This window comes from Homalodisca vitripennis, unplaced genomic scaffold (assembly GCF_021130785.1).
Source record: "Homalodisca vitripennis isolate AUS2020 unplaced genomic scaffold, UT_GWSS_2.1 ScUCBcl_2126;HRSCAF=6565, whole genome shotgun sequence".
Classification (NCBI taxonomy): domain Eukaryota; kingdom Metazoa; phylum Arthropoda; class Insecta; order Hemiptera; family Cicadellidae; genus Homalodisca; species Homalodisca vitripennis.
This window is the reverse complement of record NW_025778265.1, coordinates 42,670-68,331: the sequence shown is the minus strand read 5'-3', so window position 1 is coordinate 68,331 and position 25,662 is coordinate 42,670. Positions and strand designations below refer to the sequence as shown.

Below are 25,662 nucleotides of genomic sequence, written 5' to 3'. Positions count from 1 at the left end.
TTTTGCACATAAACAGAAATGAAATTGTCAAGCCCTTCCAGTGATGGTATTCGTACAGCCATTTATGACACATTTGTAAATTTTTATTCTACACCTTTGGTTGCGTTAAATACACCTCATATATGTAAGACTAATAAATTTCTCGTCAGGCCACTCGCTCATGAAGGTATTTGAATATAATATATAATTTTCGATTGTATTTGAATAGAATATATAATTTTCGATTGTTCTGTAAAAATAACATTGTTGAAACGATGTGCCGCTGCTCCGGCATCAGCATAATGACTCAATTCCAGACGACCCAGCAGAATATAGTTTACACTTAACTCAGAAAATCACAGCCGAAGTAAAACGAGACGGATTTAATACTGATTCGTTTTTAAAAAATCATCTGATCTAAAAATGTAGAAGCGTTTTTGTTACAATATATACAGTAGCTGTGCAATCAGTATCCCCGATTGAAATCATCAACAATTACGAAAGAAAATTATACACTGAGACGCGACAGGTAGATAAATTTGTATCTATAATTAACATATATAATAGCAAAATGAAAGCACTTATTCTGATATTCTTCAGTATAAAAATACAACATGTCTATCCCAACGAAAACAGTTAGTACAGTAATACAAATTCCCGTGTCCGTGTAACAGTTTAATTATTGAAACGCCTTCCGTTTTGTAAATGCAACTTACGTCACAGTATTGTTTTTGTAGTATGACAAACACGGGCGTCCGATATATGTTGATTCAACATGCCTGCCTAGTTGTTCATTTTAATTTCAAATTGGCTGAGCGTTAGCGAAATGAACATTGGAAAACTATCATTTCTGTATATTTCTCTACATATCTAGAGAACTAATTGACCTATCAACTTGAGATTTTACAAAAACCTTAATTTCTATGTGGGCAGAAACCGACTTTGATAACGAATGTCACTCCTTGGGATTTGGCTGAGCGTTAGCGAACATTTATAGATTGGTCTTATAGGTAATCATGATGGCAAGGAAGCCATTACAAATGAATAATAATAATAAAAAACCTGAGTACAAAAATATTACATTTATCTATGAAATAATAACTTATGTAGTACTAACTATCTCAATACATACACCACCACTAGTATGTAGACCTTTATTAAACCCTGCTATTAAACCAAACTCAAGGAATAAAAAAAGTGAATGTATCACATGGCAAAATATCTTGAGAAAGTTCTGTAGACTTTAAATCTTGTATGCTGCATAGATTGAGTTATATGACTGGGTGTGTGTCCATGCTAGCAAGTTTTCTCTTCTGTCTTTTTCTGTACCTGGGAGATGTGAAAATTTGATATCTGTTTTACTATCTGTCCTGTATGGAGGATATTTCAGGAATGAAAAAAATCTAGCCAGCAAGGGGATCCAAAGGATTCGGGTACCCCCCTAAATTTTCAACTTTTACAATTACATTTAACTAAACGATTATTATTTAAATGATTTAGTATTACTGACATGCACTGCTGAAAGATCATTCTCAACAAAGACACAGGCCAAAATTATAGGGATCAAAATGGGGCCTTACTCTCTGTACACGAAGGGAAAAATATCAGTTATCTGGACCCGACCCCCAAAATGTTTCCCTGGCTACGTTCTTGGCTAGACTTGAAATCTTATAAAACAATTTCAACGAAGCCTATTACGCGAAACATAGTGTGGCGTACTTCTTCTACTAAGTATATTTAACTTGTACTTAGCAAAATGAGGAATCAGTCAAAAAGCAGGTTTATAAAGACTTACTAATTAAAAGTTAAATAAGAGGCGGGAAAATTAAGAAATGGACGTGGTATCATCTATTTAATTTTATTTGAGTATCGAGATTGAAGCGTCAGATTACAAGAAACAAATGAATTTGTGCATGTAATTGTTAAAAACAAGTATATGAGTTAATGACTGCACCTTGCTAAAATAATCTTACTCTGCAGAAGTGAAATTGTATTGATAATTACCACTAGGGTATTGTTTTGCAACATGACTGTGAAGTTCTAATACCTATTGGCAAGAACGTAGCCAGGAAAACATTTTGGGGGGTCCAGACAACTAATATTTTCCCTTATTGGGCAGAGAGTAAGGCCACATTTTGTTCTTTAAAAACTTCTTGATCTGTTTCTTTAATGAGAACAATCTTTCAGCAGTACATGTCAGAATAATGAATTATTTAAATAATAATAATGGTTTACTAAAAAAAGTAATTAAAAACTTGGAGGGGGGGTTCGGACCCTTTGCTGGCTACATCCTTGCCTATTGGAATAAATCAAGTGCCTCTTTATCTGTATCACATAGAAATATATATCTGTACTTTCGAGTATATGAACAAAATTATAGTTATATTATTTATAGTTTATTACAATACTAGCTTGTCAAAGTGGCGTAGGAAGCTATATCCAGAGATGTATACATTTTTATCATATTAGGTTTTGGTTGTCATGAGTTTACTGGAGAGCAGTAAACTGACATAATTAGATCTTAATAGATTGCCATTAATGCTTTTTACATTAGTATATAAGAGGGTAAAAATAATTATAAAATTCATTGGGGTTGTGCATTATCTAATGGTAAAGAAATGGAATGGTGTTTACAAAATATTGATTTCATGTTTTATTGAGTAAAACTCTTGCAGTAATAAGAAATATCCAAAATTCTAAAATTTGATTCATAAAATGCGGTCATTACTTGAAAATTTAAATTAATTAAAACCCCTAACAAAAGATTTAGCGCTACCATGCTATCTACAGAACTAACTTTACCTGAAGTTTTTATCTCACAATCATCCTAAGGTATGTTCCCCTTTAATTTCTCATTTGCTGATTGTGTGAGATTAATCAATAAATGATATAAAACCAGTTCTCGATAAGACCTAAATTTGAGGGGTTGTTCGTTTTAGCCATTCTTCATAACTTACATTGTAGGATTATTTACTAATAGTTAAAAGGCTAAACATTTAATCTTTCTTAAAGTTTGAGATATATACAAGGTGTTTGAAAAGTCTGGGTACGGCTTAATATTTTACAAACCATAGCAGATAACATCTATAAACTTTGCACAGTGTCATATGGCTATGTAAACTATTTTTCCTTGCTATTACCATGACATGCCAACCATGGGGGGACGGCCCACAGAGGAAAACATGGAAATCTTAAATGAAAGCATGGGTCGAGTGATACCTCATTTGAAAGAGCTCACTTAGTAAAGTTGAATTCCGCAAACCGCATCTCAAAAGGTTTATCCAATCAGAAATGGCGGGTTGTTTTAGGTACACATTGTGAAGTACATTATGCGCTGCCATTTCTGACTGGATCATCGTATTCTGATGCGGTAGGCGGCGTTTCACTCTACTAACCGATGTGTTTTCACTGACTTTTTTAAATTAGCAAATTATGTCATAAATTTATAACACAATAAATAAAACTAAAAAACATCGGTTAATAACGATACCAATAAATACCATTGTGTGGAAAAGGATATTGTTGTTGTAGGGACGAGGGTGAGGGGAGATTGTAAATTGTTTTGTTTGATAAATAAGTATTAAAAAAAATTATTCACAGGTTCCAGTGGGGATGGGCTTTTCATCAGAAAATTATTGATTACGGACTGGATTATGCCTGGCACCAGTACAGGCTGCTATTCCAGCCTCGGAAGTGACGTCATCAATTTGAGTGTACAAGCTTCGAGCTCCTGGACATCTTAGATCGATATTTTGGACATCCAGACATCATTTTTGGGCAAGTAACACAATTTAATGTTGTCTCATTTCTCACAGTGAATGTGTCCCAAATCATACAAATACATAAAGAACCAAAATATGCCAAGCATATTTACAAAACTCGTTCAATAATATTTCTCTTGGGTAGAAACAACCTTTTGTGCTATACCAATGTACAAAATTTTGATTTACCACTTAGTTAACTTTTAGTTGAATATACGGATATCTGTAAAAGAGTTTATGTATCTTTTAACACAATTCAACAGTTGTCACCAATGCACATTAATATGTTTTTAACTAAATTAACTTGTTCTCCTCCACTTCAATTATTATTACAGCACTGTGATCAATGCTATTGCTGGTATGCTCCAACTAACTTTCTACAATTGCTTAAATTATATAAGAATGTAAGGTAGGAGCAGCAGATTACAATAATCTAGTTACATTTGGAACAGAACATTGATACAGGAGAACTTAATGAGTTTAGCATCAAAGATTAAATTAAAACCACTTACTGCCAAAGGCTTATCATTGTCCTCTTGGCTTTAATTCATGTGTGTCAATTTTAACTATTAAAGGAGCTGGAGAGCAGTTACACGAGAATACGTCTTAAACTAAAATAAAATAAGAAATATAATAAAACAATAAAAACACTTATATAAAACTTTATTTACAACATAATCTTCAATGTATAAAGTGATTTCATCGATGCCTTTGTCCTTTACGGACTTTACTTCCCATGACTTTTTTGCTTCTGCGACTTTTTTGTTGAAATCTCTTACTTAAACAAGGCTTGAATGATGTATTATTTCTCTTATCTCTATCTTGATTAAAGTCAGTCTTCAGTTTCTTGTTGTATCTATCTCTAGATTGTTTGTCTGAGTACGTCCTTTTCATACCTGAAGACTTATGATTTGAAAACAGGTCTGAAACAAAATAAGAGACCACAAATATAAAATAAGGTTTACAAGTTTTCTGTTTAAAATCATTTGAAGTTTGCATATAAAAAAATAACAATCTTTTGATTTTTCAAAATCTATGTCAAATATATTTCAGTTTGCAGGACAAATTGTTCCGCTCGATGCTTTTTCATAAAATTGCATTCTCTAATCATTTGAAAAGATTTTATCTTTATATCTAGTATTATCTTTATGAAATCAGACAGATTTGAAATGTATTATCTAATTTTTTAAAATTAACATGTAGTCAAAAATACATGTCCATAAACTAGTATTATAACATTTACAAAATTGTCTTTAGCTGATTCAGAATACTTTAGTTTGAGTGTTTTCCTTGTAACTCTTTTCATTGTTTTAAGACTCTATCAAAATTTATTTTCTTTGTTACTAAAAAATACTTAGAACAAAATTAATGTGAGAATGTTTTAGATATATATACTTGCTGTAACCACAGAAAGAGCCTGGTGTTTTTAGGAGATATGACCAGCAGTTAGAATGTTATAAATGAGCCATTCTTTGTCTGTAGGTATGATTCAGAATGACTTATTTGAGCCATTAGTCTGTGGAGATAAGGAACAGTGGCTCGTAAAGGAGCTTGTTGGTTTATATTTGGAGTTTACAATTGACGGTCGGTAGCCAATGTTTAAAATCAACAATGCATAACTACACATTGAAAACTACCCATGTGCTTCTAATAACTCACATTACAGATTCAAGTTAGCTTACCTTTATCTGGATCTTGTCCAACTTCCTTTCTGTACCAGTCCGAATCATTTTCATCATCAGCCTCTCCCGTTTTTGTTTCTCCTGCTAGTTTCACACCTTCAACATCATCTTTCTTGGGATGATATTCCTTCTTTTTCTTTTCAATGCCTTCCAGTGATTTCTTTTTCAACAATTCTTTTTTCCTCTCCTTTTCTTGTTTGTTCTTCTCCTGTATTCTCTTTCGTTCCTCTTTCAGTCTCCTGTAAATCAATTAAAAAAACACTCAAAATTTGTACAAGTATTATTAAAAAAAGAAAATGGTAGAACAAAAATTTATTTTAATACGTTCACATTTATTTGCATAAAACTCTAGCCACTTTCACTAAAAAGTAGAAAATGGATGTTTTAAAGTCTTTGCTTTATCGCAGAGATAATAAGAGATAAAAAATAAAAGTTCTCATTAATGGACAACTATTGTGTTCACCAACTTTGTCACATGAAGTGGACTATATTGTCTTCAAGTATTAACATGTTTTCACACAAAACAGGTAATGCTTGGTACTTTTCATAATGTGATTTTGATACAGAGATGATCAAGTGGTTGATTTCACTAATCCAAACTGACATTTTTACAACTTGTCACAGCTTTGATATAACCCACTACAATAACAAAACTTTTCTGAAGAAAAATCAATTTTACAAACATATATAATCCACAAATACATCCTGATAAGGAAGAATATTCTTTATATTCAATAAAATATCGAAAACACACCAGTCGTATCTATGAACAAGTCTTATATTTTGTCAAATAATGTCACTTGAAAAGGTTGGTGTAATGTAAACTAATATAAATAAATGTTACAGAGCAAATATAGTTTACGTAGGAGGTGACATGGGTTTGTTCACAATCCATGTCTAATTTAAAAGACTAGAACTTCAAAGAACTAACTTTCAAAGCTTGCTTCTGAAGGGGACTGTCACAAGCAATTGAACAGAGGAATTTCGTTACAAAAAAAGTATTCCTAACCTTCCAAAAAATTTAGTTGTATCCATTGACAATTTCGTTATACCAATGTTCAAGTAAATAATGCTTCTAATTCGAACGTGAAAAAAGCTGATATGACTAGATGGTTAGATAAGCATAAAATTAAACTATACTGCTTTTCAGTACTATAACAAACTGCAGAAACAGATTAAACTAAAAAAAAAATGAATACAAATATTTTGCTTTGACAAACTCCTCAGACAATTTTATCAGTCTGTTGTTTGATTATCACCATACTATCCGGGCCTTCTTCTTCTATGGGGCAGCCTATTGCCATACACTTCAGCCTCAAGGATCTTTTGCGCATCCGGGAAGCACAGTCTTTGGTTTCAGCAGTTCTACAAACCGCTGAAAACAACCAATCAGGTCCTTCTGGGGAAACTTGTCCAGACTACCAAAGATGGCGTACAGCTCCCTTGCTATTGCAGGGCACTCTAAAGAGTGCTAAAGAGCAGGTGTTCAGCAGTTTCCTCCTGCTCGTCACACATTCTACAGAGCGGATCCTCCCGAAGGATATCGACTCTGTGAAGATGCTTCCTCAGGTGACCATGTCCCGTAATCAAAACCCATATCGTAATCCTACTGCTGTTCAAAGATATGAGCAGGTCGTCCGCAACTAGGTTCCACAGAAGAAGAGAAAGGACACCACCCTGGGGACAACCCCTCGTAGTCCTTGCACTGATGCTTGCTCCCATAAGAGTGGTAGTAACCACCTTTTCTCTAAGTAAGACCTTATCTAGTCACATGTTTGACCATCAATACCACCTCTTGAGACCGCATTGATAATCACCTGAGTGCTGTATTGTCAAAAGCTCCTTCGATGTCTAGAAAGACACCTATGGCTACTTCCTTCACTGCCAGCATCTTCTCAATCCTGCATAGTTGAAGCAGGGCTGACTCGCACGATCCTCCTGGAATGTAGGCATGCTGATTTGGATGTAGAGGGCGCTCCAAGAGAGATCCCTCCCAAAAAAACCTAGCAACCGTCTTCTCCATAGTTTTCAGAAGAAAGGAGGGTAGACATATCCAGGCTAGACCTCCCCTGATTCGGTATAAACACTTCTCTGGATACCCTTCAGGACAGAGGAATGTACCTGAGAGCCAGAGAACAGCAGGAGAAGGGGAATATTAAACTCCCTCTGCAAGCAAACCGGTCTCACTCCGTCTCCCCAAGAGCTTTAAATGTAGCCTCCCTCTCCACAACGAGATCAGTACGTTGTGAACTGTCAATGGGACAATACATTTTCAGAAAAATGTCAATACTATCTTCCTCCACGTGCGAAATATATGGGTTCATCTGTTATCTTTTGGACGGAAAAAATTCCAGTTGAGGTTTATAGTGCGGGTAAGAGGAATCAGAGGCATAGTAGTGTAGTCAACATTGGATTCAATGAATAAAACTCTTCTGTTTACATATGTAGTGTATGATACTATTTTGTCTTATAACCTTGCAGTTTAAAACGTTGATTGTGCAAAATAGTAGCGAGAGTAGTTGGTCTCACACAGTATAGAACCGCAGTGACAGTAGTTGGTCTCACACAGTATAGAACCGCAGTGACAGTAGTTGGTCTCACTCAGTATAGAACCGTAGTGACAGTAGTTGGTCTCACACAGTATAGAACCGCATTGACAGTAGTTGGTCTCACACAGTATAGAACCGCAGTGACAGTAGTTGGTCTCACACAGTATAGAACCGCAGTGACAGTAGTTGGTCTCACTCAGTATAGAACCGTAGTGACAGTAGTTGGTCTCACACACAGTATAGAACCGCATTGACAGTAGTTGGTCTCACACAGTATAGAACCGCAGTGACAGTAGTTGGTCTCACACAGTATAGAACCGCAGTGACAGTAGTTGGTTTCACACAGTATAGAACCGCAGTGACAGTAGTTGGTCTCACACAGTATAGAACCGCAGTGACAGTAGTTGGTCTCACTCAGTATAGAACCGTAGTGACAGTAGTTGGTCTCACACAGTATAGAACCGCATTGACAGTAGTTTGGTCTCACACAGTATAGAACCGCAGTGACAGTAGTTGGTCTCACACAGTATAGAACCGCAGTGACAGTAGTTGGTCTCACACAGTATAGAACCGCATTGACAGTAGTTGGTCTCACACAGTATAGAACCGCAGTGACAGTAGTTGGTCTCACACAGTATAGAACCGCAGTGACAGTAGTTGGTCTCACACAGTATAGAACCGCAGTGACAGTAGTTGGTCTCACACAGTATAGAACCGCAGTGACAGTAGTTGGTCTCACACAGTATAGAAACCGCATTGACAGTAGTTGGTCTCACACAGTATAGAACCGCAGTGACAGTAGTTGGTCTCACACAGTATAGAACCGCAGTGACAGTAGTTGGTCTCACACAGTATAGAACCGCATTGACAGTAGTTGGTCTCACACAGTATAGAACCGCAGTGACAGTAGTTGGTCTCATACAGTATAGAACTGCAGTGACAGTAGTTGGTCTCACACAGTATAGAACCACAGTGACGATGGTAAGTAAACAATCAAAAAGGGCCTTAAATAACTTAAACTCTAATTTCAAAACACTTACCTCTTTTGCTCTCTTCTCTTGTTAATGAGAGCAATTTCCTCATCAGTTTTTGTGATTAGGTCATGGTATATGACCTCCCCTTCACAGAGACCTCCTTCCACCTTGATCAGCTGTTTTGGAAAATCAAATAAAATATTAGATTAAATTTAACTTATATTAAAAGCCTTATATTATTAATAGACAATCTTTTTTAAACCTCTCACATTGCAATTTTGAAAAAGAAAGAATTTGACAATATTAGAATAACTAACAAATCAGTAATAATTTTCACTTTTAATATTTTTATATGTGTTCGTAGTAAAATATAAATGTATATTGCAATATAAGTCTAACAATACATGGAAAGCATAAGAACAAAAGATGTAAATTTTATGTGACCTGCTACATGTGCTAACAATTGTTGACATAATATTTCTTTACAATCTTACTTTATTCTTCTTAATATAAGTAGGAGTATTTTATCCATTAATAATTCTAAACACATAATAAAAGTGTTGTTTGTTAGGGTTTTGCGTCTTATAATACACTTTGTTGATGTTTGAAAATTAACAGTAAATAACTCTTTGACGCTAAACAGAAAACAAACATAAAGCTGTCATACAGTCTATAGAAAATTCTTAGGCTAGTTGAAACATACAATTTTGATTTGTAGTAACTTACAAGTAAGAAGAAAATAAACGTACTAAAAATCCAGATAGTTTTAAACACATAACTTAATATTACAAAAGGCAAGCGTCATGACTGTGATACACTTACTTATCTTGATCCATTAGGCCACACATTCATTACTGCATTTTTACTACTACATAAAATAAATTACACATATTGTATTATATATTGTTATATTCAGCGAGAACTGCAGTATTATAGGTATATGTAAAAGTATAATTTTATTTGCACAGAAAATTATGTTGGCAGCACTAACAAACAAAACTTTTTTATTTATAAATATAAGATCAATTTGTACATAAAATTTTGTTTTAAAACATTTTGGACTAATGGACACACATGGAAAGTTTGGTAAGTTTTACTTTTATATATTAGTATTCCTTGTACTTTACAGAAAAACCCATGTAAATATTCAAATTACGCTTAATAGCTGGGATAAAAAGGGCCCAGTGTTGTAGGGCTAATTAAACTAGTCTACCTTTGTACAGAAGACTCAAGATTGTGTGGTACATTTCACACTATATATATATATATATATATATATATATATATATATAAAATTATACATTTATGAATAAAGTAATACTGTACCCATTATAAACTATTCACAAAATTTCAGCAGCATTGTTTTAAAACATTAGATTAAAAAAAAGAATAAGGTTATAACAATTATAACTATAACAGGTTTTCACCATACAATTACCTGCAGTGTCATCCTAGGCCCTAGTTCACTGAGCCGGATGGCTGACTGGCCATCCTGTACGTTTCCCCGGGACGATATCTTCTGCGGCAGAGTTACGTGGCTCTCCCCATCATCCTCGGCCTCACTCTCAGATACGTCTCCCCTGAATCCACAAACACCTGACATTAAAGCCTTGATTTTTTACAGTTGCAGAGAAACAATAATATGTCTGAATTGTTTAATATAAAAGTTTTATATGAATCTTGAATGCCTCATTATAACTTCTTTATACATATACAATACAAATAAAAGTTTCAAATAAATATTTTAGTTCCTTGGCATGCCGAATAACAACAGCTGGCTATAGCAAGAGCTTTGAATTATATGCAAGAAGTCTATAGTCATTATTGAAGTATTGAAGCCAAGTAACATTATTTTAGCAACAGTGTCTGAAATCAAGTTCGATACAGCATAACATTTATGGTCTAGAAGAAGATGTACGGGTACCAATATCTTTGATAAGCTTAAAAAACTGCATTCATGCTTTGTTTATACTAAACGATTCATGCTTCAAACCTAGAATAACCAGATATCCAGTGATTCATTTATAAAATTCACAAACATCTGCTACAACAAAAACATCAGTTTATACAAATCATAATCAACAATATTGATAAGTTTCTTCCCCAAGTCTCTTGATTTCTCACAGAAAAATACTACAATACAGTATGGCAACACTCCGATAACATACCTCCCAAGAAAATCAATAATGTTCTGATTCACAATCTGTAGTCTACACTTCTGTCGTCTAGATAGAATTGAAGCCAAATCTTTTATACCAAATGAAATCATATGAATTAATAACTAAACTAGAACAAATACCAGTTGTAATGGTTAAGCAATAATGTCAGCTAAGACTGGTTAATGTCGGAATTTGTTAGTTAACTCTGGTATGGTCACAGAACATCAAACTGACTGAACTTCATCTATGTAAGTTACTTATTCCTATTTCATCTCGCTAAAAAAAGTATTACTTGACATTCTTCTACTCCCATTAATGAAACTGTGGAAATGACATACATCTTTCTCGAGTAGAACAATGATGATTGTCAGTTTGTTTCCGCACAGTTACTTGATGATTCACTACAACGTACATGAAAACTGTTAAAAGCATCTACAGAAGTAAAAAGATGATGTACTAACCTCTTCTTCTCACAATAGGGGAAGTCATTTGTTTCAAAATCACTGATAGTAAAATTATGTTTTACAATTCCATATACCTTTTACAGTGAAACCAAATTCTGACCCAACTAACATTATGTAGGTCTAAATTTTTTGCAAAAGGTTATTGCCACAAAAATAAAGATTTCCTCAATACCAGTAACAAAAATATAAACTGCTAAGTTGAATTTTCTAACCTCAGAAGAAATTCAGAGACATCTTCGTAGCGACCAAGATTAGGCACTTTACTCTGAACAAGTTTCTTTACGCCTCGAGACAAACCAACAGGAGCCACTCTTATCCCGTAATGTCGGAACTCAATAGATTTGTCCTCACGGTTGTAGTTGAACAGAACACATCTGCGAACTGAGTCCAAGTTCACCTGGAACAATTTACACCCAATTTACAATTACAATTTAATAGATAACCAATGAAACCAAATCATTGATTGTAGACCATTTTACAAATGGATTTGATCACTGCCACTTCAATACTTATAATTTAATTATTTCTTAGATAATCCAACATTCATAATTTTTTATAAATATTTATATTCTACACGTATACGTAAATATAAATCTGAATGTTGTCTAATTAACTTTTTCTCTGTCAGGTGTCTTATTAACAAAAGACACCTGTCTTTGTTCCAAAAGTGACAAGGCTGTCATCAGAGATAAATTGTAAAACTGACAGTTATATTTGCAAAAGTTCAGAAACCGGTCATTGCCAGTTTTAGTGTAAACTGCTGACATTCACAATACAAGATATTGACAGTAAAAGTGTGTGTGTTTTTCCCCCTCTTAGGACAAGAAGCTTATAAATTGCACTTAGCACTGTAAGAACCTTTGCGCTGCTTCTGGAGTGACAGGATATTCAGGATGGGTAAGGTTAGGGAGTAGGGGCCGCCTCCTATCGAGATCCATGAGGAAGAATTAGGGCACTACATCTCAGTCATGTCACCCCGAAAGAAGGGGAGGCCAGCTCTGAACCAGCCTCTCCAGTAAAAGTAAGCAGGGGGTGGCACACCTTTGTTGAGGCTAGCAAGAACCTCTGAGGTTAGGGAGCAAACCCCACAAACTCCAACAGTCATCTCCCACAGCAGACTAGACCTATCGAATTGCCCATGAACCCCAGGATCTCGACATTTGCGGTTAGTGATGTGCCACTCCTGGACATCTATAAGGTTGCCCAGATTTAAGTGACACTTCGGTTTTTGCTGTGCCCAGTGGCCGGTTCAACTGGAAGGTATAAACCAGCCAGAAGTGATCCCTGCTGGGTACAGTGAAAGTGTTATATTGAATGGATCTTTAAGTAAACACTGAATGTAATTTCTTATGTTATATTATTTAAAATATTTATTTGTCCTTACCTTGGTCAAGTTGATTGTCGGAAACATGTTCTGAAACATGGTTGCCATTAGTTTCATGTGAGCTCCTTCCCCAGAGAAATTATTCAGGACAACTAGAGGGAAATTTCTGAATGCTTTATCAAAAGCATACTGCTTCCTCAGTTGAGACAAAACTTCTCGAGACAAAGAATACTTCAACATGCGGAATGTAAGAGTCGGACCACGAGGAAACCGGCCGAAACGAACGTAGCTTGCAGTTTCAGTGCTCGTAAACATCACCAAGTGGGATACATGGAGTAGACCCGCTACTGCTGAAAAGTCTTTCAACACATTCTTCTTCCTCACCTGTAGTAAACAATGTAAAGATTACACAAACCATTCAGTACAAAAAAGATGGTGTATAAAATTAAAAAGAAGATGCACTTATCAATTAAGACTGTAGATTCAAAAAATTTAAAGAACTCACTTTTAAACCTCTTCTTGAGATTTTTCTTGCCTATCTATCAACCTTTGTGTTAGTGTAGAGGAATGATTTGACTTTTAAGGCCGATTTAATATGTTGATATATAAATCCAGCGGTTCATCAAGTTGAATTTAATAGTAAAAACTTAAATAATATAAGTTATAGCAGTAAATAGAAGTAACAATTATTCCAAGAGGCCTATTAAAGTAATAACTCACTTATTTTAATTGTCACCCAAAATGATCTGGAAAGAAAAATTCAGATAAACCAGGGATATAGTGAGAACACAATTGGTCACAGATAATTAGGAATTTATTTTTTTACATATGCAACAGTAAAAGAAAATTAGTGTTAATATTTGGTTTTATAGCGATTAATTATAGAAAAAACACATTAAAAGGAATTTTGTAAACTGTATTTATTACAATTGGTCAATGTCTTCAGACAAAACCTTACACATGCGGTTCTGTGGTCTAATTTTACGTATGAAAACTATGATGTTACAAGAATACAATACATTGTGGAAGTGTCGGAATATGCCACTGGCATCTGAATAAGTCAAGAAGGAATAATAGCATGAATTTTTTACTTTAAGCATTTACAAAAAAGTATTTGTGCTAGAAACAAATATTATGTAGCAAATACGAAAAAGAATTCCTCTTGTTTTATTGTACATATCGTTCTATTTGAAATCTTTGCAAAACCAAACAATCAATGATCCACTTTTTTCCACTTTAAGCTAGTGCAATTTGACCAAATAATTTGTTCATTATTTTTATTTTTATTATAATAATGATTGATGACAGTGGTGATAATGATTTACCAAAGGAATGTTTAGAGATTGATAGCCCACTTAAATTTAAAGATTTCTACAGTTTTACGGAGAGTAATAGGGTTATCAGTAGTAACATTAACTTTTTCCATTCTAATATTAGAAGTTTTTCTAAAAACTTTGATGAGTTAAAGGTATATTTGAGTTTGATAGTAAGCAATGTAGATGTAATTGTTCTAACAGTGTTGGCTGAAGGAGGGGGAGGAGGGAGTGAACATTGAGGGGTTTGACCTTGTACTGAGTGATAAATTACGGAACCAGAATGACGGCGTCATTGTTTATGTAAATAAGCGACTTTCTGCAGTTACATCACAAGCTACTTTGGGTGACGTTTACAGCATTTCACTTAACTTCACGTACCTAAATACTCACTACAACATTTTGGCACTATACAGAACGTTTGACAGTGACGTTGGTAGTTTTATAGATGCTCTCAACAGCTATTATAACAATGTAGAACGTAATAAAAAATGCATTTTACTAGGAGACATAAATATTAACCTTTTGGCACCTGATGATATTACTAACAGATATTTAAACTGTCTTATTGGTCATGGACTTGTACAATGTGTGGGCAAAGCGACTCGGGTGACGGAGCACAGCACGACCTGCCTGGACCACGTGTCTGTGAGATACGACATGCAGAGTGTGCAGGCCGCCGTGCTGCACACCGCCGTCACTGACCACTACAGCACCGGCCTCAGGATCACAGTCCATGCGACTGCCACTGACACACCACTAGCACCGATTATGTATACTGACGAAAAACTGTTTACCGAGTGTCTTATCACCTCAAACTGGGATCCCGTCCTGAATTGTTATGATGTCAACGAATGTTCAGCCAATTTTTCGGGCGTGATTACTGAATCTTTATCTATCGCTAAAAAAGAAATAAAACATCCCACAACACGGAAGAAAAAACTTAAACCATGGATTTCCAATGACTTAGTAAATTTGATTCGTAAAAGGGATAAAATTAGTAAAATCTTAAAAAAACAACCTTTTAATCGTGAACTTAGAACTTATTATAATATGTTAAGGCGTGATTTAAGCAACTCAATAAAATCTACAAAGCGGGATTACTATAGATTGAAATTAAATTACTGTACAAAAAATGCAAAATTGTTTTGGGGAATTATTAACAAATTAATTGGGAGGAATAAATGTAGAGACAACTTTCTTATTCAAAGATTTCTACCAGGTGCACCTCTATTGAGCAAGGAGGTTTTAAAAAAGGTTGCCAATGATTTCAATGATTTTTTTTCGGCTGTTGGCAAAACCCTGGCCAACGAAATTGATTCAGGGGGGGATCCAGTGGTACGCGACTCTGATTACTGGCTGAACACTGAATTCTCACTACAGACTGTGACTGAACATGACGTAATACGCCAGGTCAATGGCCTGAGGGGTGGATCCGCACCGGGGATGGACGGGGTCTCGGCTAACCTTTTCAAGGCTAATATCCATGTTATATCTCAACAGTTAACACATTTAATTAACTTTTAAGTATCTCAACTTGTGTTTCCCAATAATTTTAAGCTAGCAAAAATCTTTCCTCTTTTCAAATCTAATGAATTTACAAACAAAAGCAACTTCCGTCCCATCTCATTGTTAAGCGTTTTCTCTAAGGTCTTAGAACGAATAGTTAAGGATCAACTCGTCTCATTTTTACAAAACCATAAAATTTTGAGTGAGTGTCTGTATGGATTTAGGCCAGACAAAAGTATCAATGACGCATTATTTGATATCAACAGAGATTTAAACAAAAGTATTTAAAAAAAATAATAGGTGCATGCTTGTTTTTTTTGGATTTCAAAAAAAAGAAGCATTCGACTCTGTAGATCGCACTATTTTGTTAACAAAATTAGAAATGATAGGGGTCCACGGCATTGCGCTAGCGTGGTTCCGCAGCTACTTGAGCGAGAGGCGACAGGTTGTGTCCATCTGCGGAGAGAACAGTGATCCTCAATATGTGGACTATGGTGTGATTCAAGGTAGTACATTGGGACCTATTTTGTTTTTGATATATAGATAAACAATATTTCTAAACTAATCTGTATGGAAAACTCTTTTTGTTTGCGGATGACAGCTTAATTTTTATTTCTGGTAACAATTGGATGGAAGTACAGGAAAAGGCTGCAAACGACTTAATGATTTTGAAAAAATGGTTAGATCAATATTTTCTCTCGCTAAATATATCTAAGACAAAATTTCTACCTATTTCCTTGAACAATAATTCATATTACAATTTAAATAGTTTGAGAATTCATCAATGTGGCAATTCTGCAAATTTAACATGTGGATGTAAAATTATTGAACGTGTTACAAGTTACAAATATTTAGGTGTAATTTTCGGTCATCGCCTTAAATGGTCTGATCATATAGCCTATGTTCAAGCAAAAGTAAGGAAATATATTTTCGCTTTCAGAAATTTAAGCGATGTTTTAAATGAAAAGGAAATTAAAATAACGTATTGCGCTTATGTCCAATCTCTTCTTACATTTGGTAACATTGCTTGGGGTGGCGCATTAAAATCAGTTTTGGAGCCCCTTTACATAACACAAAAATGTATCTTAAAAGCAGGATTAAGGAAAAATAAGCGTTATCCTACTGACACTCTTTTTCACGAATCTTCACTCCTTTCCTTGCGACAGTTGTACATAAAGCATCTTTTAATTCATATTTATAAATATTACAACATAATTTTCCCAGAAACATCACATTCTTATAATACCAGGCATGCAGTTAATGTCGGTATACCTGTTACAAGGTTAGTTAAATCATTTTCAATAACAAATTCCTTTTATATTTCCCATGTATTGTTCAGAAACATTTGCAAAAACTTCAGTCACTTCAAATTATTCGAATCAACTTCAATTTCAATTTTTAAGAAAAACGTTAATTTCTTCCTTCTACAGATTGGCCTTGAGGGAGCCGAGGCCCTAATCTTATCAGAATATGGGCGGGCTTGACCTTGGTCCTTTCTCTCACCCCTCCCCATTCCGATACCTCCTGTCATTCATCTACATTTCAAAGTGATAACTACTTCTAATAAATTATATATAATTTTTTTGTCGGATTGTTTAATTTAAATTATTTTTGTTATTGTTGCTCTTTCGTTTGCGTCTGAACCATACCCGGCAAAACAAACTAACATTAATTTCTGTAAAGGATAGCGTCTCTAGCCTACGCACAGGCTGCTTGCCCATGTAGGCTAATTTCCAACAAATATATATTTAGAAATTACAATGTTTAAAATTTCATTGTTAACTAATATTTATTTGCAAACCCATTTGTAATCTCTGTACCTATATGAAGATTGTGGAAATAAATTTATATTTCATTTCATTTACTGCATTTGCCAACATGTAGACTACTAATCAAAACCACATGATTTCTAAACATTAGAATCTTGTTTTTATTGATACAAAAAACTTTACTTTATTCAATCATAAAAATTGTTTTATTAGCCAGATGGCGAAGGGAAATGTACCTCCACATACATTTATATTAATAAACCTAATATGTGAAAAGAAATGGTTACTGTACCTTCAGTGAAGAAGCTGTAAATGGTTCCATTACTTTTCTGAAATCTTTTGTAAAATCAACGATTGTTCGCCCAACAGAGCCTCTGTGGATAACAAACGAGTGAGGAGCTCTTGTTAGCTCTTCTGGTTCTGTTTCTGCACTGTTAGGATTATTTTTAGCAGTTTTACCCTGAAAACAATTTTACACAATAACACACATTTTCTACAATAAAATTATTACAGTTCATAAAAGGTTGTCGCTTAAATTATAAAGACAAGTAATCTAATAATTTATCTTGCAGGGGTTAGGGTGGCTGCTCTAAAAGTGGGATACAGGGATTGGCCTTAAGTAATAGAAATTTAAATTATAGTCGTTCCTTAAAAGAATGATTAAAACAAAAGGAGGATAAAAATAAAAGTATTTTTTTACTTACAAGAATGATGAAAGAATTATAACATTTTGTGATAACTCAACAATCATTCATTGGTAATTCTAAGCAATATATGGGTCAACCTCGATTTTTCTCATATTACAATATAATGTTCCAATAGTCAATTAGAAAAGGAAATGACTAGAATTTCTTGCCGGAAAGCAGTTATAGGGAGCAGGCAACTCATATTACAATATAATGTTCCAATAGTCAATTAGAAAAGGAAATGACTAGAATTTCTTGCTGGAAAGCAGTTATAGGGAGCAGGCAACCGCGAGAATTACCTATTAGTGATCAGGAACACTGACGTGATCTGGGCTTCAAATTTGGAACTACTCGAGTTAATTTTTTTTCTAAAAGGGCAAGCATCGTGCGTGATCTTCGTATATACTGAATTGATTCAGGCCAAAGGAATGACACAGATTCCTTTACCAGATTTTTACGGAGATTTTGTATTGGGCGGATTATATTGGTTTACTTTGCTTTCCAGCATGTAATTATGTGTTTAAAATTGTTTTACATACATTACCTACATTATATTGTAATATGTAATAACAATTTATCAGAAATTTTTTAATAAAAAAAAGGATCACGCACGATGCCTGCCCGCTGCGCAGCGCTTCGCGCTGCTTGCTCTTTTAGAAAAAAAAATTAACTCGAGAAGTTCCAAATTTTGAAGCCCAGATCACGTCAGTGCCCCTGATCACTAATAGGTAACTCTAAGCAATATATGACCGTCTGGCGGTTGCCTGCTCCCTATAACTGCTTTCCGGCAAGAAATTCTAGTCATTTCCTTTTCTAATTGACTATTGGAACATTATATTGTAATATGAGAAAAATCGAAGTTGACCCATATATTGCTTAGAATTACCCATTCATTTTGTTACGTTGATACTAAAATAAATTAAAACAATATCGATTTTTTAGTTATATAATAGTTTGTCCTTAGCTAGTCAGTCGCTCCAGTTTGCTAAACTTATAGATCTTAAATGTATTTGCTGGTCCACCACTCCTCAGGTAACAAATTTTTAATTATTTATTAACAAAGAAACCCATCATTGCGCCTTTGTTTATATGCCATTGACCTTTACGTCCAATATGCAATGCTCAATCTCTTAATCAATACTTAGCCATTTGTAATGGATGTTGATTATGCTGAGGGTGAAATAAAATTGAATAATGGGTACTTTGGGATTATACCGACCACACTCAGACATGAATCGTTATTTGACATTTTGCTTCTACTGATTACTAGATTAGCGTAAAACAATACTTCGTCAATATAAAACAGGAATTGTCTTATAGCAAACCCCTCCCCATCCTCAGACAGAGGTCAAAGTCGAGCGGTATAGTAGACAACGTGATTGCAGAGTCGCGACGCTTTGTTGTAGGCCTACTTCCGTGTTTTACCTCTACATTTCTCCAAACACAAAAATTCAACAAAAACAAACATTACCAAACTAAAACTAAACTCTTTATTGAAAAAACACTCAAAACTTGTTTTTATTCTTGATCACATTCCGCCACACAAAATGCGAGTGCCTCCGGCCATCAGCGCGGGCTTTGGCAGCACCGCTCGGTGCTGCCAAAGCCCGCGCTGATGTCAACGAAAGAAAAACATCCCTCGAGATAGTACCTATCAGTAAAATATCAAATTCTAGAGGGGCTGATCAGATATAAATTGAATTGTATTGGAAAGGCAATTATGTACCGTGCAAATCATGTGATGCCGCGCGGCCTGCCGTTCTCGGGATTCTCGAGAAAGATAAGATAACAGCGACAATAATACCGATCACAATACCTGGAAATGCTTGTAAGTTTGTAATTTTGTAATTATTGAGTTGTTTTTTTGTTCTATCATGTTTGTTTCTATAAATTTATATTTTTGTGTTCTTCATACTGGTGTGGTCGGTATAATCCCAAAGTACCGAATAATGTTTTTATTAAGCAATAAATTAACTTTAAAGTTCTACAGAGACTTGATAATGGGAATTACTTCAGAAGTTAATAAGGAAGTCATTATAGCAAAGAACAGCAAAGGAGGAAAAATAGAAAATATAGATATAACTTTCAGATGAAAGTTTATTACATATTGTTACACTCCCTGTTTTGTTTTCTTATTTTAAAGCTTAGTGTACTAGTTTACAGTATTCAACTTGAAGTTATAAAATTTTCATACAGCTAAAGTTTTAAATTGCCTATAATAATAATGCATTTGGAAATACTGTATACCTTATTAAACTTCAACGATATTCTCATTCCTGTGGGTGTCAGATTAGTAGAGTTTCGCTCTAATTATTTCTTCCTACTATCCTACCTGATCATCATCCTCTCAGAACTTAATTAACCATTTCTCATTAACTCAATTCTTCTAATTAACCATACAGTACTATTAATTATTATGTGCAATGGTATTTTTATATTAGTTTTCTGTTCATACGTTTTTGAGGTACAGTCATTTATAGATTTGTTTTTTCTGCATTTTACCTGTGAAATTGAGTAGACGTTGTTCATGAAAACGAGTATTTGTAGTTTTAGGATGCCAGTTAAGTAGATTCTATACATTTTGTTTTGTATTTATTCTTTTTTTGTCTTCAAATAATAAAATTAATTTAGTTTTGTTAAATGAACTGGTTCAGGAACTAGCTTTGTAGTAGTTAAGGAACTAGGTTAGCAGTTCATGAACCAGGTTAGGATTCGTGTCAGATCCTCAGAGGATAAGTTCTTTCTATCGATGGAATCTATGGGCAGTTTCACACTGGTAGAATCTAACAATTTGTATAAATAGGGCCAGGGAATCATGCAGCAAGAGATTACTAATAGTTCATTTTATTTTGTTAGAAGAGCATAGGGGTAGGGTACGATAAGCGGACCCGGTTTTTTATATCGAAATTGGCAAACGATGTTACTTAATCATAATCATCGATATAATCAATCGATACTGATTAATTATTTTGAACAATAAACTTAAAGGTAATTCTAAGCAATATATGGGTCAACCTCGATTTTTCTCATATTACAATATAATGTTCCAATAGTCAATTAGAAAAGGAAATGACTAGAATTTCTTGCCGGAAAGCAGTTATAGGGAGCATGCAACCACCAGACGGTCATATATTGCTTAGAATTACCTATCTAAGCAATATATGACCGTCTGGTGGTTGCCTGCTCCCTATAACTGCTTTCCGGCAAGAAATTCTAGGGGTATGTCCATGTAAAACAGGACAAAAATATTTAAAAAATATTTTTATGAAATAACCTAGGTTTTTGAATGTTTTCAGATAAAGATTATTCTGAGCAATGTTGGCAGCATTGGCTTTTTTAGAGGAAAAAATTTTATTTTTGTTGGTATTTTGTGTTTAGTTAACACCGGTTAGCAGAGTTCATTGATGGCTGTTTGTTAAGTCTCACATCTCAATTTTATAACTGATTATACATTAATCTAGAAGGTGGACAGTACCAAGAAGCCATCTTCAGAACAAAAGCTAACTAAAAAATATGCTTTTTTTTTTACATTTTAGGTTAAGAATTGTTCTTTCTATTAGGTTTTTAAGTTTTAAACCTTACTTCATGTAACGTGAGTTAACAAATTAACAGATTTTTCAAGTTTACTTATGTAATACACAACCAATAACAATAATAAAACAGATTCTATTTAAGAAAACTATTTACAAGTATGGTACTATTTTTTTTAAATTTTTAAATTTGTTTCATTTGCAGGAATTTCATATAAGTTTTTCTGTAACGTGAGTTTTACTGTAAAGATTATTTATTCATAGCACTTTAAACAATGTTTATATAATGGAGTTAATACTAAATACAAAACAAGCTCTCAACATAGTTAACCTCAAAACAATTAAATAATTATGGTAATATTTATATTTGTATTGTTCAGAATATAATGCCTGTTTTAATTGTTCAAACATACTTCTAAATATAAGTGTAACATGAGTTACCGAAATTTGTTCCAATATTTTGGGTTTGATTCTTATAATTTTAATAAATATAAAACTTGCATTGAACTTAGATAACCTTACTTTATAAGCTTATATAAATCTTTTTATTCAGGAAATTATTATTTGATTTATTAGACCACTTCAAGTACACACCAAAATGTTTGTAACGTTGAGTTACCACTTCAACCTAGAAGTGAGTTCTCAAGGTAACCTTTGTCTTTTATTTTGGTTATTAAGTATTCCCAAAAATGTACAGGTCTGGGTAGTTTAGTAGGAGGTAAGATTAATATTAAGCCTAAAAAATTAATCTGTAATATTTTAAGATTAAGAAATAATCTTCAAACTTTTTCTACTAAGCAAGAAAAATATATGAAGTGCCTGTTAATGACCCAATTATTCCTTCGACAAGTAATGGTTACAGTAAAGAAATATTCTATATATAATCTGGCGTACAGTGATGACTGACCTTTCTGATGAAGAATCATCCGTTCCGAGTGTTTCTAGTGAACTAACTAGAAAAGAAAGCATTAAAAGTGGAACTTTTGTCCTTGTGCAATTTTCAAGTGAAAAAAGACTCTTTGGTTACATTTAATTATGTTGCTATTTGCCAAAGTGGTAAATTGACAAGTTTGGAGACATTGAAGTAAATGTGTTTGAAAAGTGATAAAAACTGTTATACATTCAAACCGATCGAAAATGATGTTACTTTTCGTCAACTTGGACAAATTTTGAGTGTTCTGCATCTTCCAGAAATTAAAATGAAAGGTGGAAGATATTATTATTATTTTAAAAACAAAATAAATATCAGAGAAAAGTAAAATGTTAGATACACAGACTGTCTAACCGTTTTTAAGCGTTAGTGGATATTCATTATATATACAAGCCATGTAAAAATGTAGTCTATAATTACCATTAAAGTTATTTGATCTTATCTTTTTATTCTTTCATAGTTTTGCGTTATAAGAAAAATACAAACTGGAAGTTATAGAACAGGCCTAAAGCAAAAAATAAGTTGTTTTTAGAAATAATAAAACTTGTTTTTTACACTGGTAAAAAGTTGTACCTATTTTTACAATTAAAAACAAATATTTAAGTATGCCAAACTAAAATAATTAAGTGTAATGATACTAAAGTAAGTTATTAAACACAATTCAATATATAAAGATTACATAACAAAATTTATTTCTACAAAATAAAAAATGTCCTTAGGAAAGAGACACAATGTAACATGAGTTACTGTAACGTGAGTTACTGTCAATTAGGTCAATAGTATATTATTAAAATTATGTTTTTCAGTTCTTATTGTTGTAGTTGTCACAGTTTAAACTACAAACTCTTGAGCCAATCTTAAGTATTTAGATTAAAGAAAATTAAACATTTAGGACAAAAGATGTTTCATGTTAAAGTTTGCTTTCAAATTATGGACGTCCTTTTTGTGTAACATGAGTTACCGAAAACTAGAGAATTATTATACCTTAATTATTAGTCTCAGGAAGTTGAAATCTGGCCAATGTGTATTATAATTCTTGCTTAATACTGCAAGATATTTTTGCTTAATATTATGCTTTAAAAACTAAAATGTTTTCAACAAATAACTTAGGACCCATGTTGAAATGTAACGTGAGTTACCATGGACATGCCCCTAGTCATTTCCTTTTCTAATTGACTATTGGAACATTATATTGTAATATGAGAAAAATCGAGGTTGACCCATATATTGCTTAGAATTACCAACTTAAATAATCTGTATCAACAGCTGTAAACACTTTCAAATTATACACGTAAGGTAATATTTCAATGTTACATAAGTAATATTTTATTATTAAAAATGGCAGTCAATTTTAGAAAACTACACGACATTGCTTTGAAAGATGATAAAACATGTTTTTTGTGGCTTCAACATGTTGGACCAAAAAAGCCCATTATGCTAAATTTGTGGGAAAGAAACAACTGGAACTGTGAGAGGAGCAAATTATGGTCGTCATCAGTTTTTCTAATTTTGGTTATAATAATTTGTTTTATCACTGTAAATATTAAATTCATATTTTAATTTAAAACGTGATTGTTATTGAGGACTATAGATGCTTTTATATCGATTGATAGTGTAGGATTTGAGATGCGAATATTAGGTACCGGTATCAATGATTACATTCTTCCGATATAAAAAACCGGGTCCGCTTATCGTACCCTACCCCATATTTATTATCACTGAAAATGATTAAACCCTGCAGAACTTGGGGTCATAAAGACGTGTATAAATAAATTTCAAAAACGAGACCAAAGCAAATGTTATTTTTCTTAACTACTTCAAAATGAATAGTAGGGGCTGGTAATAGTAAGATCAAATCATTGATAAAACTCATTGGTCCAGTAATACTATAACATACTACAGTAGAGTCCCGTTAATCCGACCTAATTGGGACCGAGCCCTATTCGGATTATGTGATTGTTCGGATTAGCCAGAATTACAGAAAAATACGGTTTTAAACTTGAGAATGGGTCTATTTTGTTATAGAATTATCAACATTGTTTATTAAAACATGTTTTCTGACTGTTGCATTGTATTTCTTGACAAATAAACGTGTTTGCGAATACTAAGCACATTTACCGTATTTAGTGTGAGAGTTCTATTGTTAAGCAATGTGAGTCATCCAATAAACTCTCTTCAATGCGACAGAAGACAATAACTGAACTTATGTCTTTTAACAATTAATATTGTACTCAATAATATCAGTACTGTACGTCCAATTTTTGTTTGATTTCACTTCTTAATACAGTAATTTAACTCATACTTAACCTATAAGTTTAAATTTGGTACTGTATTTAACTTCATTATTTATGTACTGTACCATACACAATTTGTTTTAATAAAATACTGTATGTCTATTTAATTAAAGTTTTCTTTGTTTATATACGAAATGATGCACCCATTTTCATTTTTTAAGTAATTAGTTCCTATAACTGTTCATTATCGTTATAAATAATTCCTCCTGGACCTGTTCGGATTACACGTGTTCGGATTAGCGGGACTCCACTGTACTATCCTAAATCTACTAATAGTAAAACTATTGGTTGAAAACAGATCCACCACTCTCTTACCTTTTTCGACCGTCTCTTTCCCATTGTACACCAGAATATAACTAGAACTACAAATATTAAAACCTCATACAGTACTAGCCACTACACTAGGAACTTCTTATATTCCACTACTTTTAGGTTTTTAGCTGAGCGACTTTGAGTGCGGTTATAAGAGAAAGAGAGCCATACAACAACACGAGCTCCTCCCGTTTGTGTTCAATGGGGTGATTGTGACAGGCGGAGAGAAAGAGTGGGGGCAGAGCCGAGCAGTACCGATAAATCCCGAACATTCCTGACAAAACCCTGTACATGCGGCTGATAGCGACCTCAGTTCGGAACGGTTCTGATTTCTATTATCTTACGAATTAATGAGTCGTTTTATATCCGAATTAATGAGTCGTTTTATATCCGAATTAATGAGTCGTTTTATATCCGAACATATCT

At 33.7% G+C, this 25,662-nt stretch overlaps 1 protein-coding gene across 1 annotated transcript; it reads right to left on the bottom strand.

The window, feature by feature from the left end:
* Nucleotides 1-4,386: 4,386 nt before the first annotated feature.
* LOC124371858 (protein Peter pan-like) lies at nucleotides 4,387-25,415 on the bottom strand. The gene is made up of 8 exons (XM_046830224.1): nucleotides 25,240-25,415; nucleotides 17,776-17,943; nucleotides 12,953-13,276; nucleotides 11,781-11,965; nucleotides 10,384-10,525; nucleotides 9,012-9,121; nucleotides 5,423-5,661; nucleotides 4,387-4,663 (listed from the first exon to the last, which is right to left on the bottom strand). Exons 1-8 carry the CDS (start codon nucleotides 25,261-25,263, stop codon nucleotides 4,440-4,442), a joined length of 1,416 nt encoding a protein of 471 aa, XP_046686180.1. The 5' UTR covers nucleotides 25,264-25,415; the 3' UTR covers nucleotides 4,387-4,439.
* Between the last annotated feature and the right edge of the window lie 247 nt (nucleotides 25,416-25,662).